Source organism: Mobula hypostoma, chromosome 17 (assembly GCF_963921235.1).
Source record: "Mobula hypostoma chromosome 17, sMobHyp1.1, whole genome shotgun sequence".
Classification (NCBI taxonomy): Eukaryota; Metazoa; Chordata; class Chondrichthyes; order Myliobatiformes; family Myliobatidae; genus Mobula; species Mobula hypostoma.
The window spans coordinates 50,440,678-50,458,359 of NC_086113.1; the positions used below are offsets into that span (position 1 = coordinate 50,440,678).

The 17,682-nt window shown below is 40.8% G+C and overlaps 1 protein-coding gene across 4 annotated transcripts in view; it reads left to right on the forward strand.

The window, feature by feature from the left end:
• The window catches only part of LOC134357735 (lysophospholipid acyltransferase 1-like), a 117,274-nt gene that overhangs the window by 58,931 nt on the left and 40,661 nt on the right, over positions 1 to 17,682 (forward strand). For all 4 annotated transcript variants that reach the window (XM_063069362.1, XM_063069365.1, XM_063069364.1 and 1 more), the window contains 3 exons: positions 1,439 to 1,493; positions 2,300 to 2,483; positions 10,539 to 10,731. In XM_063069362.1, coding sequence (XP_062925432.1) covers positions 1,439 to 1,493; positions 2,300 to 2,483; positions 10,539 to 10,731 — 432 coding nt within the window. The remainder of the gene's footprint in view (positions 1 to 1,438; positions 1,494 to 2,299; positions 2,484 to 10,538; positions 10,732 to 17,682) is intronic.

Genomic DNA, 17,682 nt, shown 5'->3' on the forward strand with positions numbered 1-17,682 from the left:
GGCCACACTTAGATCCCCTCTAGTTCGCCTACCAGCCCCAACTAGGAGTTGAGGATGCCATCGTCTACCTGCTGAACCGTGTCTACGCCCACCTGGACAAGCCAGCGAGCACTGTGAGGGTCATGTTTTTTGACTTCTCCAGTGCATTCAACACCATCCGCCCTGCTCTGCTGGGGGAGAAGCTGACAGCGATGCAGATGGATGCTCCCTGGTGTCATGGATTCTTGGTACTGGCAGACCACAGTACGTGTGCTTGCAACAGTGTGTGTCTGACGGAGTGATCAGCAATACTGGGGCGCCACAGGGGACTGTCTTGTCTCCCTTTCTCTTCACCATTTACACCTCGGACTTCAACTACTGCACAGAGTCTTGTCATCTTCAGAAGTTTTTGGATGACTCTGCCATAGTTGGATGCATCAGCAAGGGAGATGAGGTTGAGTACAGGGCTACTGTAAGAAACTTTGTCACATGGTGTGAGCAAAATTTTCTGCAGCTTATTGTGAAAAAGACTAAGGAGCTGGTGGTAGACCTGAGGAGAGCTGTTTCCATCCAGGGGGTCAGTGTGGACATGGTGGAGGATTACAAATACCTGGGGATACGTATTGACAATAAACTGGACTGGTCAAAGAACACTGAGGCTGTCTACAAGAAGAGTCAGAGCTGTCTCTATTTCCTGAGGAGACTGAAGTCCTTTAACATCTGCCGGACGATGCTGAGGATGTTCTACGAGTCTGTGGTGGCCAGTGCGATCGTGTTTGCTGTTGTGTGCTGGGGCAGCAGGCTGAGGGTAGCAGACACCAACAGAATCAACAAACTCATTCGTAAGGCCAGTGATGTTGTGGGGATGGAACTGGACTCTCTCACAGTGTCTGAAAAGAGGATGCTGTCCAAGTTGCATGCCATCTTGGTCAATGCCTCCCATCCACTACATAATGTACTGGGTGGGCACAGGAGTACATTCAGCCGGAGACTCATTCCACCGAGATGCAGCACAGAGCGTCATAGGAAGTCATTCCAGCCTGTGGCCATCAAACTTTACAACTCCTCCCTTGGCGGGTCAGACACCCTGAGCCAATTGGCTGGTCCTGGACTTATTTCATAATTTACTGGCATAATTTACATATTACTATTTAACTATTTATGGTTTATTACTATTTATTATTTATGGTGCAACTGTAATGAAAACCAATTCCCCCGGGATCAATAAAGTATGACTATGACTATGAAAATGCAAATGCAAATTGGTCTGAATGTGGAGATTTATTGAGAATTAGTATTGGCCAAGAAAATAATGCAAGGATCGTGTTCATGTGGGTATGAGAGACTTGTACGGCTTTGAGTGACTTACATTTCTGAATCTTGCAAGTTCTCCATTGCCATTACTGAGACAAAGACCGAACGTTAGTTTTCCACTAATTTCTTCCTTTTATTTCACTAGGGATGGGTTGTAAAGATGAAGAACTTACAACCGAACAGCGCAATCTTGCTGTCAGGTAGGATAAAATAGCCTATATTTAACTTGTTCACAGTAAACACAAGGTTGCTTCTAACTTAAAACTATCGTTTTCATAGTTAATTGTTTATATTGGATAGTTAAATCAGTTAAGCTTATACACTTAAGAAAAAATACAATAAAGAATTTGGAGAGAGATATTACGATCGTTTTCATATGCCATTTTCAGAGGACTTGTTGCCGAGAACCTTACCAATGTTGTTCACACAACATGGCCATCTGTTGTACGTCCTAGGTCCCTACTTCTGCTGGGAAGCATATGAAGGAATCCATTGTCTTTGATGTCCTGACATTTAGAGGCCTTCTTGAATAGTGGCATTAGTGGAACCTCCTCCGTGCCATGTGCTTGCACGCCTTTCCAGTTGTCAAATGATATGAAATGGAAGGTGTGATGATGGAAGAAAATTAAACAAATATAAATGGATGTCATTACCTATTTTGTCTCTTTTTCCATTCTCCGTTGTATTTTGGCCTTGAACATACCAGTGGGACAATAGTCCTTGGCACCATATTTTTTGCTTTGCCTTTTTGCCTCCTTTGCATCCTGAGTTCGTATTTAACTGGCGGGTAACATTGATGTTGAAAGCTGCTTCCCTGGATGCTGTTACAGCATTTCTGTAAGCTCTGAGAGTCTTACAAGTGCCTCGTGTTAATTGGCCATTTGAGGCTAAATGGGATGTAAAATAAGGGCTGAATATGTAATAGTTAATATTATACCTTTTAGATAAGGCTGCCAAATGTTTTGCATTTATTGTGATAACATTCCTCTTTTTTTTATATTTACAGTACAAGACCTACATTTCTAGAATATTGCAGCTATCACTTGAATTTTCTTGGTATTTTGGCTGGGCCAACCAGCAATTACAGGGACTATATTGCTTTTATTGAAGGAACCCATATAAACATGAAACTAATAGAAGAACAGTGGAAGCAAAGGGGTTATACCAAGTTCCCTGATACTTCACCATTTGTAAGTATGCAACAATGTTGATTCTTTTGGTGTGTTTTCTTGAGATTGTGCTTTGTTACAGGCATATCTTTATTTTGTTTAACCGTCTGTATTACTCAGTTCATTCATACCTACCTAATTGCAAAGTAGTTTATTGTTGTCACATGTACTGATGTACAGTGTCTTACATACAGTCATATAGATCAATTTATTTCAACAGTGCACTGAGGTAAACCATTAACAGAGTGCAGAATAAAGTGTTACATCTACAGAGAAAGTGCAGGCCAGGTAGACAATAAAGTGCTAAGTCCCAGTGAGGTAGGTTGTGACAGCAAGAGTCCATCTTATTTTACTAGGGAAATATTTAGTAGTCTTATAACAATGAGATAAAAGCTGTTCTCGAGCCTAGTGGTACATGCTTCCCTTTGCTCGATGGGAAGGACAGAGAAGAGAGAATATCCAGCGTGGGTGGGTTCTTTGATTGTGCTGCTACTTTACTGAGACAGTGAGAAATACAGACAGAGTCCATGGAGAGGAGGCTGGTTTCTGTGATCTGCTGAGCTGTGTCTATAGTTTCTTGTAGTCTCAGGCAGAGCAGTTGCCATACTATGCCATGATGCATCTGGACTGCCTTCTATAGTGCATTGATTAAAAAAAAAACAAATTGGTGAGGGTTAAAGGGGACTGCCAAATTTCTTTAGCCTCCTGATGAAGTAAAGGTGCTGGTGAGTATTCTTGGCCTTTGTGTCAATTTAGTTGGTCCATGGCAGGCTATTGTTGATGTTCACTCCTAGATTTCAATCCCCTCAACCTCAGCACCATGGATGTAAGGAGTTCATGCACTTTTGTTTTGCTGACATTAAGGGAAAGGTTGTTGTCATGACACCATGGCATTAGGCTCTTTATTTCCACCAGCTGATATGCACAGGATTTGAGAATACAGCCAGGGACACCTTTCAGGCTAGATGCCTTTGTAGGTTAACTCTTTAGAAGACTGATCTGATTTCTTCAACAGTGACTGTGCATTGGAGGCTGTCAAAGTGAATTTTAAATTTTAGGACCTGGGCTTGGATTTAACACAACTGACTGACTGAAAGTCTGCTCTGCCTGCACTCTGCAGGGTCCCTTTGTTTAATACCTTTAGGAGGTCTGAATCCAGGTGTTAGTGTGCATGGGACTGCATTTCAATGCTGCCCTATTCTGTGCAATGTTATTTGGAAAATATTCTATATTGTCTCTGTACTTTATGGTTAGCTGTTATGAGAAATAGAAACATCCTACAGCTGGTGTGGTAGAAGATACTCATTCAAAACCCAGCTTACTGCTTATTATAAGGGCCTACCCCTTTGTACTAGTGATCAAAGAGACACAGAGAACCTGTATTTACCAAGAAGTAACCTTTATTGCCTCAACTAAAAAGCACTTGGGTTTGCAAACTAACTACCTATGTGCCCACCCACTAGTATTCCCTGAATCTCCGTGAACAGACAATGAAGAGAAAAAATATTATGCAAGAGAGGAGTCTATGCAGGCCAGGTGTTCCTTGTGGTCCTGATCTCCATGTGTCCATGGGGTCCTCCTCATCCACGATGGTTGTTCTGTGGTTGCTGGAGAGTCATCGCTGTTAAGTATTTGAAGCTCCTGACTATTGCAGTGTTCCTTATCAGTTCAACTGATGGGTTTCCATCCCATTGGCTGAAGGTCACCTGACCTACCTGGGTCACCTTCTGGCTCTGGTCCAGGGCTACAACCAGTATTGTTCTATGGTTTCTTCCCCAGCCTCATGTCTTTGTTCCTTTCAACTCTGACTGGTTTGAGACTCTGAGTCTAGCAAGATTCCAGATTCCATCTCCGGCAAGTCTTCCATTTTACATTATAAATAGTTACTCGTCTGAGAATGGTCCAGGTTTACCAGTTCATCAGCTGAAGCTTTCTATGTCCACATTCAATTGCACTGATTAGATCAGCCTTTCGCAACTTTTTTACCCTGGAGGAACCCCTGAAATAACTTCTGGGTTTCAGGGAACACCTGTGTAAAAATTATTACATCTACAACTCACATTAGCGTGATCAGTAAGTTGTAGATATAATAATTCGAAAATAATTGTCAATGCTCTTTTGATTAGAGAATGAATTTTTAGCCAACCTTTCTTGGAAAAAAAAGGTAGTTAAGCTTAACTTATATTTCTTGAAATTAATCTCTTTCTTGCCCTTTCATAAATTTTAAAAACGTGTAAGGCAAACATAATAAATTTCTGTTAAATAACTGGCTTTAGCCAAAGTGGGATTTAATTTTTCTAAAGGTAGGCTTTGATGGATTTAATTTCAATAAAGATTGTAAGTCGATTTTAATTAATGCTATTTACAACATGAAAATTCATTAACAATAAATTTTTAGTGAAGCTAGTTTACTAAAAATAGTAAACTGACAAAAAATTACTCCTGCAATTCACCTTTCAGCTCAAACACTCTTGAGAACTCTTCCTCTGGTAAACCACAGGATTTCTTGTGTAGTAGATATGCTTTTTGTCCAGGTTTTCACACAGTTTTTAAAAAATATTCTCAAATGAACTGACCTTCATTTAATAAAGTTAAGCATTTTTTGTAGCATCATTAAGAACTTTTTTCACTTCATCTCCAAGAGTTTTTGACATCAGTACCTCTCTGTGAAGAAAGCAGTGTGTTGTGATGTCAGGATTTTTTTTTTTTTACAAGAGAAACAAAACCTCTCATGGAACCCACCAATCAATACGTCTGCTTAACATACTGTTTGACAGTGAAACCTTTTCAATTTCTCGTACTGCATCTTGTCCTAGCATTTTATCACTATAATTTTACATTCTGACATTATAAGGTTCTCACCAACTGTGTGACTTTTCCTTGTCTAGGTAATAAGTTCTGCTACTAAATAACTTGCTTCCAGTATCCTTTTACTGACTGTAATTTTATTAACAAACAGTTTACTCTGTTTTGAGATTCCAATAGCCATTTAAAATAATCAGCGCTTTTACATGTCGTATGGCTGTGATTTCTAGTTAGGTGCCTTTTCATTTTTGCTGGAGCCATTGCTGCATTTGTAAGTTTGTAAAAATTGCCACATTGGACCATCAGACATGTTTGTAAAACACGGGTAAATAAAATATAAAAACAACAGCATAATAAATAACTAAACAAGAAAACTGCCAAAGATTCAAAAACTTAATGATACAATTCACTTCTAACTTACACAATCCACGTTTTGCGACATTTACAACAACAACAACAAAGTGATAGGCCAGCAGCTGAGTTGCGGCGTGTAAAAATTCCTTCTTTAGAATGAAAATTTCTCTCCAATTTTCCACTGCACCAGTAGAGTTTGTTCACTCCCAGAAGTCAGTTGGCAGTGCATAAGGGGAAGTTGGTGTGGAGAGGCTGACGTTATAGCCCAAGTTGGGCGAGTTCATTCATTGCTCAGAAAACGCACTTCACGCTCCTCATCAGCCTACTGTCCTCCCCTCCTTTTCTTAAAAAAGAAAATCCAATACAGCACTCACCAGTTATCAGCCTACCGTCCTCCCCTATCTTGTGTCAAAACCTGGGAATGGACTCGAGGAAATAAACATGGTCCTACTGCGCAGTGCCATACTGGGCTGAGAGGCCTCGAACGAGATTGCCAACGGGGCTGCTCGGTCACTGCCCACCTCTGCAAGCGCTACCATTGTGCATTGTGTGAAGTTCAAAAAAACGATGCTTGTTTTAAAAATCACCATCTCACAGCACCTCTAGTGACTTCTTGCAGAACTCCAGGGTTCTGTGGACCCTGGTTGAGAAGCCCTGGATGAGGTGATCCCAGAGCAAGACTCAGTTCAGAATCCACAAAATGGGGGTGGGGGATTGCAAGGACCATTTTACAAAATGCACATGACAAGAACAAAGAAAATTTCTTTAGTCTACTTCCACTGTCCTTGATTCATTCAAACCTACCGATTTGTAGACTGTAGTTCTTTCTGGCCATCATGCTCAATGTTATCAGAACATTGGAAGGTACTTAAATAGAAAAATACTGTATCCTCCAACTCTTAATGTCTGTGATGAACATTAGGATACTAATGTATACATGATGCATATGTTGTACAGTTTATTCAATCAAAGCATCACACTGCACAGAAAAGGGCCTTTAAGTGCACCCATTTGCACTAAACCCATTTTATCCTACTCCCCCCACCCCACTCCCACAATCACTACCTATTCCCTTAAAGTTTTCTCAAATTCTACTGCTCACCTCGTACTAGGGACAGTTACCTTGCACACCTACACATCTTTATCATGTATGAGGTGATGGCAGCACCTGTGGGATCCTACATTGAGAGGACATAACTTCACCCAGTGACAGCGATGAGGATTGAATTCGGGTAGTTGAGGCTGAGCTACATCAAAGGGAGGCCAGCAGCAATTGTTCTGACTGATGTTCCTTCACGTAATGACATCTAAATTCAGTTGGTCATGGTAAACATTTTTCCCCCACAAATTAATCTTCGTTACCTGAGTGATATGTTCTACAGCGTTTCATCTTGGCCTTTTGTCTGTCAAGTCTTTCCAGGGACTTTGCTCCACCTTTTATATATTCTCAAATGTTGGCCATGCCCTCAATTGACTGTCTGTGAACTCTGAAGTTCTCTTCCTAAAACTTACTGAATCTCTTTTTTTAAACCTCAGTTTTCACCTGTAAAGTACTCCTTAAATCCATCCTTTTTGTCAAAGTTTTTGATTAACTGCTCTAATATGTGATGCTGTATCAAATATAGTTTGATAGTGCTGCTGCCAAATGCCTTATGAATGTCAGAGAGGAGTGAGCCACTCGGACTAAAAAAGCAGGATAAATCCATTAGGTCAATTACTAAGGCTTCAGCTTGCCCTGATGATTGTAAAGGTAACAGCTGTTGTTAGCAGTGAATTTAACTAGAATCTGTTCGCTGTCCCAGGGTGACTTCATTTGGCCGCAGGCCTCATTGCAGCTTGGATTCAAAGATAAAAAGATGAATTCCAGGGACATGCTCAGTGGTTCCCCTGTCATGAGGGTAACATTGTTACTGTGTTACTTCAAGGAGTACTTGTAAAGTCAAGATCATTAAGAATCATAGGAATAATCTTATAACCTTCCACTGCAATAAGAATGATAGTATTTACTGGAGGGCATCACAGCCCAGAACATCCCCAGAGTTGTGTTCAATGCCAAAACAACTTTAGCTGTTTCATCCATGATCCAATAAATGGATTGCTTTGTTTTGGATTTTATCAGATTTCTAGATATGGGAAAATTTCTTTGTAGTTTCTGTCTTTGTCCTTTGGCTGTACACATTGGAAGTTTAGCTGCTGCTGTTAAAAATACCTTAGCGCAGGAGTTCCCAACTATTTTTTGCTGTGGACCCCAGGCTGAGAACCCTTGCCTTAGTGCACCTGGTAGTAATTAGTGGTACATACTGCAGACACAGTGCACTGGTAGCAGAGGGACTTTTAACTCTCTGGAAAATTGACATCATTCAAAAAGCTACAACTTAGTCAATTATCATTCATTCCGTCACTTCTCTACACGGATCACTCATTGTAACTGCAAATATGTACCATGTAGAGAATATATAGTTGCAACTTAAGTAGACTTATTTAACAGCACTCAGTACATCAGTATTCTTTGCCAGCTAAACAAGGGCAAGAATTACCCACAAAATACACCATCAGAAATTTATTTCTCAGGATGCAACTGCATTGACTTTAGATATATCTGCTCTCTTTCCTTTTCATAAGACCATCAATTGAACCATGTGCAGGCCTTTGCGTCCCTTAAATGTAGTCTGTCATTCAATAAGATCATGAGTGATTTGATCGTTGGTGTCGACTCCACTTCCCTGCCTAATCCCAGTAGCCTTAGACTTGCCTATGGACTAAAACTCCACCAGTTTCAGCCATGAATATACTAAATAACTTGACTTTGGGGAAGGAATTCCCAGTGTTCACAACTATGAGACCCAAAGCTACTCCATTCTCAGAGTTAACTGTGTGATTCCTTTTTGAAAGACTATATCCACTGTCTTTACACTCTTCCACCATGTGAAGTGTGCTCCTAGCATCTGTTCTCAGAATCTTGTGTCTTAATAAGATCATCTGTCCCCTTTCTAAATGCCAGAGATTGTAAGTACAATTTATTCAGATTTCCTCATCCTTTTATGTAAAAAGTCAAGTTAATGACTGCACAGCCTCCAAGACAAATATGCCCTTGTTTAAATTAGATTACCTTAGGGCCAAGTCAGTGAATTCCAACTCTAGTAGATCTCTGTAAATACAGTACAAGCACTGCAGTAAGTCAAGGAGGTCACTTCCCACTCCTAAAGATGTGTCTGCTTGTGATGTCTACACCCCATGAGCATGGAAGAAGAAGAAGCAAATATCCATCACTCAAACAGAGCTCCCATATTATTTCCTCTGTTTTGCTGATCATCTCATTCAGGTTCATTTGTTAATCCATTGTCTTTTTGACTACATTGCTAGACACAGGACAACAAAATCATCATTTTAAACCCTTTCAAAATATTCAAATAGAAAATAAAACATTATTATTAATTTAAGAATGCAAATACGAGGAAATCTGCAGATGCTAGAATTTCAAGCAACAGACATAAAAGTTGCTGGTGAATGCAGCAGGCCAGGAAGGAGACTAGCTCTTCTTTCATTTAGTCCTGATGAAGGGTCTGAGCCCGAAACGTCTACTGTACCTCTTCCTAGAGATGCTGCCTGGCCTTCTGCGTTCTCCAGCAACTTTTATGTGTGTTGCTTGATTATTATTAATTATCCCTTCTTTGTGTACCTTGAATACCTTTATTCTTCATGCTGCTGTGCTGGCCCTATATTGTGGACTGTCAACATCACATAATAATGGAAGCTACAGATCACCATAAAGTCTAGTCCTAAGGACATGCTTGGACAACAGATAGAGGCAACAGCAAGGAAAATGGTAACTGTGAGATCATAAAGCACGTCACTTGAATGCAATACAAAAATAAAACTGGTTCATGAACACATTGATGCTTCTCTAGGTAATCCACAGTAATGGATGACACATTGGTAGACTGCAGTGGAAACTGATAACAGCCTTCAGAAGCAACAGAATGTCTGGGTTTGCATGTGTTGGAAATCAAGCCAGAAGAAATGAATAATGGCCTCCTGGTTGGGTGTAAAGCTGTACAGAGTTGCAGCTGGGCTGCCCCAAGCAATTTAACATTTTGCATAGCCCTATAGTAGGTCTGTGAATCTGGAGCAGTATTTCTGAGGAATCTCATTTTCTACAGAAATAAGCTCATCTTTACCTTGCATTCTGACCGCAGACTGCTTGTGCCCAAAGACAAATCTGATGCAGATCTTGCACATTAGCGACACTCTAGAATACACAGTGGATCAATAGCTGAGTTGGAAGCTGCAGTGATAGCACAAATGATGGGTTGCTACCTTTTGTCTTCTTGCACCGTTCTGATGCCTGAACATGTAGGTGCTTCTTGTAGTCCGACCAAAGAAAGCCACAAGGACTGGGTCACGGTGAAGGGAGTGCCTAAGAGAGAGCTGCATGCTAGCACTATTTCTAATTTATGCATCAGAAATTGTGAGTTAAGCGGAAAAGGGAATGTTGGCAGATGGATTATGTTTGAGTATACTTAGAAAAAGTACTGTGAATGTATTTTCCATGGTCTGCTATACCACCACTGGACATTAGGGGAATCACACTGATAAATACTAGTATTTCAGCTTTAGGTTGGCATTTTCATTTGATCATGGGCTTGTCTCTTGCCAGTGAGTAATGCATCACAACCCCAGTGTGCACATTCCACTTTAAACCCCATTATTATTGCTAATCAATATTTTATTTTTGATTTCTGCAAGGATTTATAAAGTTATGAGCATGGTTCCCTTGACTTAAAATTGCTTCATTTTAATATTAATTCATTGCATTTTTATTTGCTTTTCATAATCTCCACATATAAAAATGTTATTACTGATGATCCTGTGCCATCAAAACATGATATTTTCTGACATTTGTTTTTGTTTTTCTAGAGAGCTGTGGCAAACAAAATGCTTATCACCTTTTTCTGTATGGTTTGGTTTATGGGAATTACCAAGAACTTTCCTATCTCCTATAACGTGGATGACAAGTTTATAAGTGAAACCTCATTCTTCTGGAGACTCTGTTACCTCTTCATCTCAGTTCATGCATCTAGACCCAAGTATTACTTTGCTTGGACTTTAGGTAGAGTATTTTGGTGCATATTATTGCCATGTTTACATTTTTATGGTGAATTAAAGCTTCTGCAATCTTTGTTTGAACCATGGGAGCAAAAGAAAAGGCAGGAATTATCAAATGTTAGATATTAACAAATTATTTTAGAAACAATAGGGTAATTTGATATTATCAGAAGTTTAACCTGTATTTGCCTTTGTTTATTGAAGACAATAGCTGAAAACTATAAAAGATTCAGGGTGTAGAATATGCATGAATGCTTTATTTTTGTGACAATTTTGAAATCAGCCTGGGTGGATCAATGGAATTTGAGTAATAAAAGGAAAATATTTGTTTCATTTAATTTCCTTCTCCCAAGATGGTTATTTGCTTTCTAGAATATCAGATTGCTTTGAATGGGAATTGTTCTTCAGTTTCCTTTCCCGCCCTTCTCTCTTGTGCTGCCTCCAATTCTATCATATCCTTCTCTAAGTATGAGGAACAAATACTCCCTATTCTAAAACTTCAGTCCTTTACAATAAAGAGCAGTAACTGCATGATCAACTCTCCCTAGTTTCTACCCATGAAGATAGAGAGGGGCACAAATTTGACTGGGCATCAGTGAAGGTCATGGCGCAAGCAAGCACGCAGTATGCAAGAGAATTCCTAGAAGCATGGTTTTCCGTGAACAATTTTGTAAGCAGGTGTGTAGACCTTGAACCTATTTATTAGCCAATGTGGGCAAAATTCCAGACTACAATGCACGATATTCGCCAAGCAACCAATTAGTGACTAGATTTCCTCCCCACATCACAGTTGAGTTTCTGTAATAATGACCAATCAGCTGATTGATAAGTATAATAAAGGCCAAGCATTCAGAGGACACCACAATGAACAGCACATTGATGATGTCTCCTTGTATGGTGATGAAAAGTAAATTGCCAAGATTGGATAACCACTCAATCCAAGCAGCATTATGCTACTTGCTGTCTTAACTACTATTAGACGTGCCTGCTAACTTTTTGTGATTCATTCACTAGAACAGTAAGATTCCTCTGAACCGTACTCATTTGCATTCCCTCTCCTTATAGATAATCAACTGCCTTTTGATTCCTCTTACCAAATTGCATGACCTCACACTTCCCCAATTTAAACTCCATTTGTCAGGTAACTTAATCTCTCTATATGCTGTGTAGAATCACAATGTCCTCATTATAACCTACCCTTTCACATATATTTGTATCTTTGGAAACCTTAGCATTTTTGTCCCTCCTCCAGTTTATTACTATCAATAGTAAGCAATTGAGAGTCTAGAGCTGATCCCTCGGGTAGTCCACTAGTTACACCTACTAACCTGAAAAGGGCACATTTATTCTAAGTCTGTTTTCTGTGCAACTTCCAGTTTTAATCCATGTTAACACACTTCCTCCAGTACCCTGGGTTTTTGATATATCCACCAGCTTCTTATGTGACACATTGTCAAATGTCTCTTAGAAATCAAACTACAACTACAAGTCTCCCTATCATTTCCTCAAAGTACAAGTTTGTATTTAAGCAAATTTGTCAAATATGATTTGCCTTTCATAAAACCATATTGGCTAAATTTGATTATATTCAGCCTTCCTAAATAAGCAGTAAATTCTTCTTTGAGTATGAACTCTAGCATTTTGACAACAATGTATGTTAAACTGCCTATATATTGCCAAAGGCTGACATTAAACAGGCCCTCAAGGTACTGAGTGCCGACATCAGCAAACAAGTAACAGCCTTCCCAGACGCCATTCAGTTCATTGTTGGGAACTTCATTCAGGCTTGTTTGAAGAAACATCTGCCAAATTATCATCAACATCTCACCTGCAGCACCAGAGGTCCCAACATACATGGCCACTGCTATACTACAATTAGGAATGCCTACCGTTCCATGCCCTGACGGCAATTCAGGAAATCTGATCACTTGTCTGCATACAGGCAGAAGCTGAAGAGCAAGGCTCCAGAGATGAGGACAACAAAGAGGCTGTTTCGGGAAGCAGAGGAGTGGCTGCGGGATTATTTCAAGTTGGTGGACTGGGCTGTGTTCAAGGACTCATCAGAGGATCTGAATGAATACATCATGGTTGTCAAGGACTTGATAAAAACAATTGTAGACAGGTGTGTCCCCACAAAATCATTGTCTTCCCCAAGCAGAAGCCTTGGATGAATCATGAGATCCGCAATCTGCTGAGGGCCAGATCAGTGGCATTCGGGTCTGGTGAGCAAGTAAAATACAAGAAGTCCAGATACGATCTCCGGAAAGCCATCTCATGTGAGAAGTGGCATTTCTGGACCAAATTTGAATCAACGAAGGACACTCAATAGCTGTGGCAAGGCTTGAAACCTACAAAGTGAAACCATGCGATATACATACCAAGGCTTTGCTCTCAGATGAGCTCAATGCCTTTTATGCTTGCTTTAACCATCAAAATGCACTGAACACTGAGCTCAGTAAGCACTGAGAGCGGTAAGCTTAAAGGAGTTGGGGGCTTGCTGTTCTGGTTAACAACGGATGGTGCAATCCTGGTCATATTACGATCGAGGAACGTGTTTGTAGACCGGATATTGAACTTTTTGCTATTGGACTCTGGCCATATTCCACCGAGATACAACACTGGGTGTCATGGGAGGTTGTTCCTGCCTGTGGCCATCGAACTTTGCAGCTCCTCCCGTGGAGGGTCAGATACCCTGAGCCAATAGACTGGTCCTGGACTTATTTCCATCTGGCATAGTTTGCATATTGTTGTTTGATTGTTTGTGGTTTTTGTATTGCTATATTTATGCTCTGTTCTTGGTTGGTGCAGCTGTAACGAAACCCAATTTCCCTCGGGATCAATAAAGTATATATATCTATCTATCTATCTAAAATACGTAGGAACCTTCTCAAACTCATGCAGCCCCCAATGACCCTGTGATTTCAGTCTCTGACATGATAGCGTCCTTCAGGGCTAAATCCACGGAATGCATCTGGCCCAGATGGGGTACCTGGCCGAGTATTAAAGTCTTGTGCTGACCATATGGCTGAAGTGTTCACTGATATCTTTAACGCCTTGCTTTGAGATACCCACCTGCTTCAAGCAGTCTTCAATTGTACCGGTGCCTAAGAAGAACGTGGTAACCTGCCACAATCTGTATCATCCTTTAAGCACTTACCTCCACTGTGATGAAGTGCTTTGAAAGGTTGGTGATAAAAACTATCAACTGGAACACACGTCCAGCAAAGATGCAGATATCAGGATGCTCTTCACTTACGACAGCCTGACATTCAATACAATTGTTCCCTCAAAACTAATCAATAAGCCTCAAGACATTGGCCTCAATACCTCCTTGTGCAATTGGAGTCTCAATTTCCTCACTTGCAGGCCCTAGTCATTTCGGATTGGAAACAACATTTCCACAATCTCCATCAGCACAGCTGCACCACCAGGCTGTGTGTTTATCCCCCCTGCTCTACTCACTTTCACACTTAAGACTGTGTGGCTATGGACAGCTTCACTGTAGTATTCAAGTTTGCTGACAACACCACTGTCGTTGGCTGAATCAAAGGTGCATATCGGAGGGAGTTTGAAAAATTGGGTGAGAGGTCCACAACAACAGTCTCTCATTTAATGTCAGCCAGACCAAGGGGCTGATTATTGATTTCACGAGGAGGAAACTGGAAGTCTATGAGCCAGTCCTCATCGGGGGATCAGAGGTGGAGAGGGTCAGCAACTTTAAATTCCTTGGTGTTATAATTTCAGATAACACCAAGGTATTTGTCCTGGGTTCAGCACATAAGTGCCATTATGAAGAAAGTACGGCAGTATTTCTACTTTCTTAGAAGCTTGTGAATTTGGCATGACCTCTAAAACTTCGACAAACTTGTGTGGTGGAGAGTATATTGACTGGTTACATCATGGCCTGGAATATAAACACCAATGTCACTGAATGGAAAAGCCTACAAAGAGTAGTGGACATGGTCCAGTTCATCATGGGTAAAGCCCTCCCCACCATTGAGCACACCTACATGGAGCGCTTTTGCAGGGCAGCAGCATCCATCAGCAAGGACCCTCACCTTCCAGGCCATCCTCTCTTCTCACTGTGTCCATTAGGATGGAGTTACTGGAAACTCAGGACCTAAATCACCAGGTTCAGGAATAGTAATTTCCCCTCAACCATTAGACTCTTGAACCAGAGGGGTTACCTTCACTCACCCCATCACTGAACCATTCCTACAATCTACGGATTCACTTTCAAGGACTCCTTATCTCACTTTCTCTATATTTATTGCTTACTTATTATTGTTGTTGTTATTATTATTTCTTTGTTTTTTCTTTTGCATTTGCATAGTTAGTTTCTTGGACGCTGGTTGTCTGTCCTGTTGGGTGCAGTCTTTCAATGATTCTATTATGTTACTTGTATTTATTGTGAATGCCCACATGAAAATAAATCTCTGGGTTGTATAATGTGACATATACGCACTTCGATAATAAATTTACTTTGAACTCTTGTTCCCTGCCTTTTGTCTCCTTCCCTTTCTGAATGAGTGTCAAATTGGCTGTTTTCTAATTTTCTGGTGCAATTTAATTAGTTTTGAAATTTTTCAGCAAATGGATCCATTATATCCCAAGCTCCATCCTTTAAAATCATCAGGTGCTTGCCATTTGATCCCAGCGATTTGTCTGTTTTTAATTCTGTAAGTTTCCCATACTTTTTTATCTGTTGTGATTGGGATTTTTACATGTTGCTCCCTGTTAATCGAAATTAACCCATTTGTTGTTACCTTGGGGATATTTGCAATGTCTTCTACGGGTGAAAACTGATGCAAAATATCATTTATCTATTATTTCTTTATCTCCTGTTATTAATTTATCAGCCTTGTGCTTTAGAGATCCAACGCCTATTTTAGTTGCCTTTTTTCTAGGTACATACACACAGAAATTCTGACTGTTTTCAGTGTTGTCTTGCTGTTTTTATTTGTTTCAAGTTTTAAGATGCTGTTGGAATGAAAAATAAAATGATGCATGTTTTCAGAACACAAGATCGAGGACTATCAGGATCCTTTTGCAAGCATGCTTCCTTTTTGAAAAGAAAATAGAGGGCTATTTGGCAGTGGTTCAAAGGCACTGGAAAATGTTAAAACAAATTAAGCAATACAAGCTGGAGCATTTGTTGCTTCAAAAACAGTCTCTTTTCTTCTCTCCCCTTTGCCCCCTCTTGCTCTCCCTCTCTCTTATTCTCTTTCCCTCGGTCTCTCTCCCCTCTCCCTCCCTTCTCCCTCCTTGCTGAGTCCATCCTCTGAAACCTTCAGAGCCTCTCTTCACTCTGTCTCCCCCTCTCTTCGTGCACATCCTTCCCTCTTGGGCCACTCTGATTTTTCTGTCTGAGGCATACATACATACACACACACACACACACACACACACAGAAGAAAAATTGCTTTTCCCCATCACCTTACACAACTGTATTGGAAATCAACATTGCAACCTTTCCATGGTGTGACATTGACATTTTAGTCCACAACCTTGATCAATAGCAAGTGCAGTGAACAATAAATCAATGACCATTTAAAAATCCCAGTGGGTTGGTGCCTAGGTCACTGGGCAAAGTTTCCTGCACTTCTGGAGCGCCAATAAGGATCATCCAAAAACGGCAGCTTCCATTGAAAGCAAAGGAAATCATCAAATGTTCTTGTTTTAGCCTGCAACAGCTGAAAACCATAACTGTTTCTAAGATATGTACAGTCAGTGATGGAGTTTTAATGCAATTGGATGATCAATCACTGCTTAAAACAGAAGGAAATGGACTGTGACCAGCACACTGCTCCTTTAATGAGTTGCCAGCGAAAGAGGGGTCAATATGCTGCTCTGATGGTGTGCTTTTTAAAAAAAAAACAGGTTTTCAACTCCCAGTTCCAACTATCTTGCTGGCAAACATGCAGTCTCTGGTAAATAAAATTGATGATCACAGAGCTTGGATGCTGTAACAAAGGGACATTAGGACTGCGTGTGTCCCTTGTTTTACAGAATCCTGGTAAACCCCTTCCTTGCCAGATGCAGCAATTCAGATCAGCAGGTTCACTATACATCATCAAGGTTGGTCGGTTGGGTCTCTCAGAAGCAGAGGTGGAGGTGTATGCCTCATCAACTCTTCGTGTTGTACTTACGTGTCGGGGACGTTCCAATATTGCTCACCAGACCTGGACTACCTCGCAATTAAGTGCCGGCCATTTTACCTGCCGTGGGATATTTCAGTGATCATTTTGGTAGCGGTGTACATCCCACCTCAGGCTAATGTCAAAACAGGCTCTAGACGAACTGAGTTGTAATCAACAGACATGAAACGGCACACCCTGATGCCTTCCCCATCATTTTGAGGGACTTTAAGCAGGCCAACTTAAGTCACGAAATAATTATTATCAACAAATCACCTGTAGTACCAGAGGAAATAACACACTGGACCACTATTACGCTAAGATCAAGAGTGCTTACGTGCTATCCCACACCCACACTTTGTGAAGTCTGATCACCTGGCTGTAATTCTACTCCCTGGGAATAGGCAGAGACAAAAGACCAGTAGGGAGGACCAGGAAAGTATGGAGCAGGGAGGCAGAGGCACTTTGAATTGCTGGACTGAACTGTGTTCAGGAAGTCATCTTTGAGCCTGGATGAGTGTGCCACAGTTGTCACTGACTTCATTAATATCTGAGTGGATGAGTGTGTGCCTACGAAAACTTACTGTACAATCCCAAACCAAAAGCTGTGGATAAACCAGGTTCATAGTCTGCTGAGGGCTAGATCTGTAGCATTTAAGTCTGGTGATCCAGGTCGTTATAAGAAAACCAGGTATGACTCATAGAGGGCTATTTCAAGAGCAAAGAAACAATTCTGGAAGAGGTTAGAGGCGTTCATCGGATACACGTCAACTCTGGTAGGGTTTGCAGGCCATTACTTCCAACATCATCAATGGCAG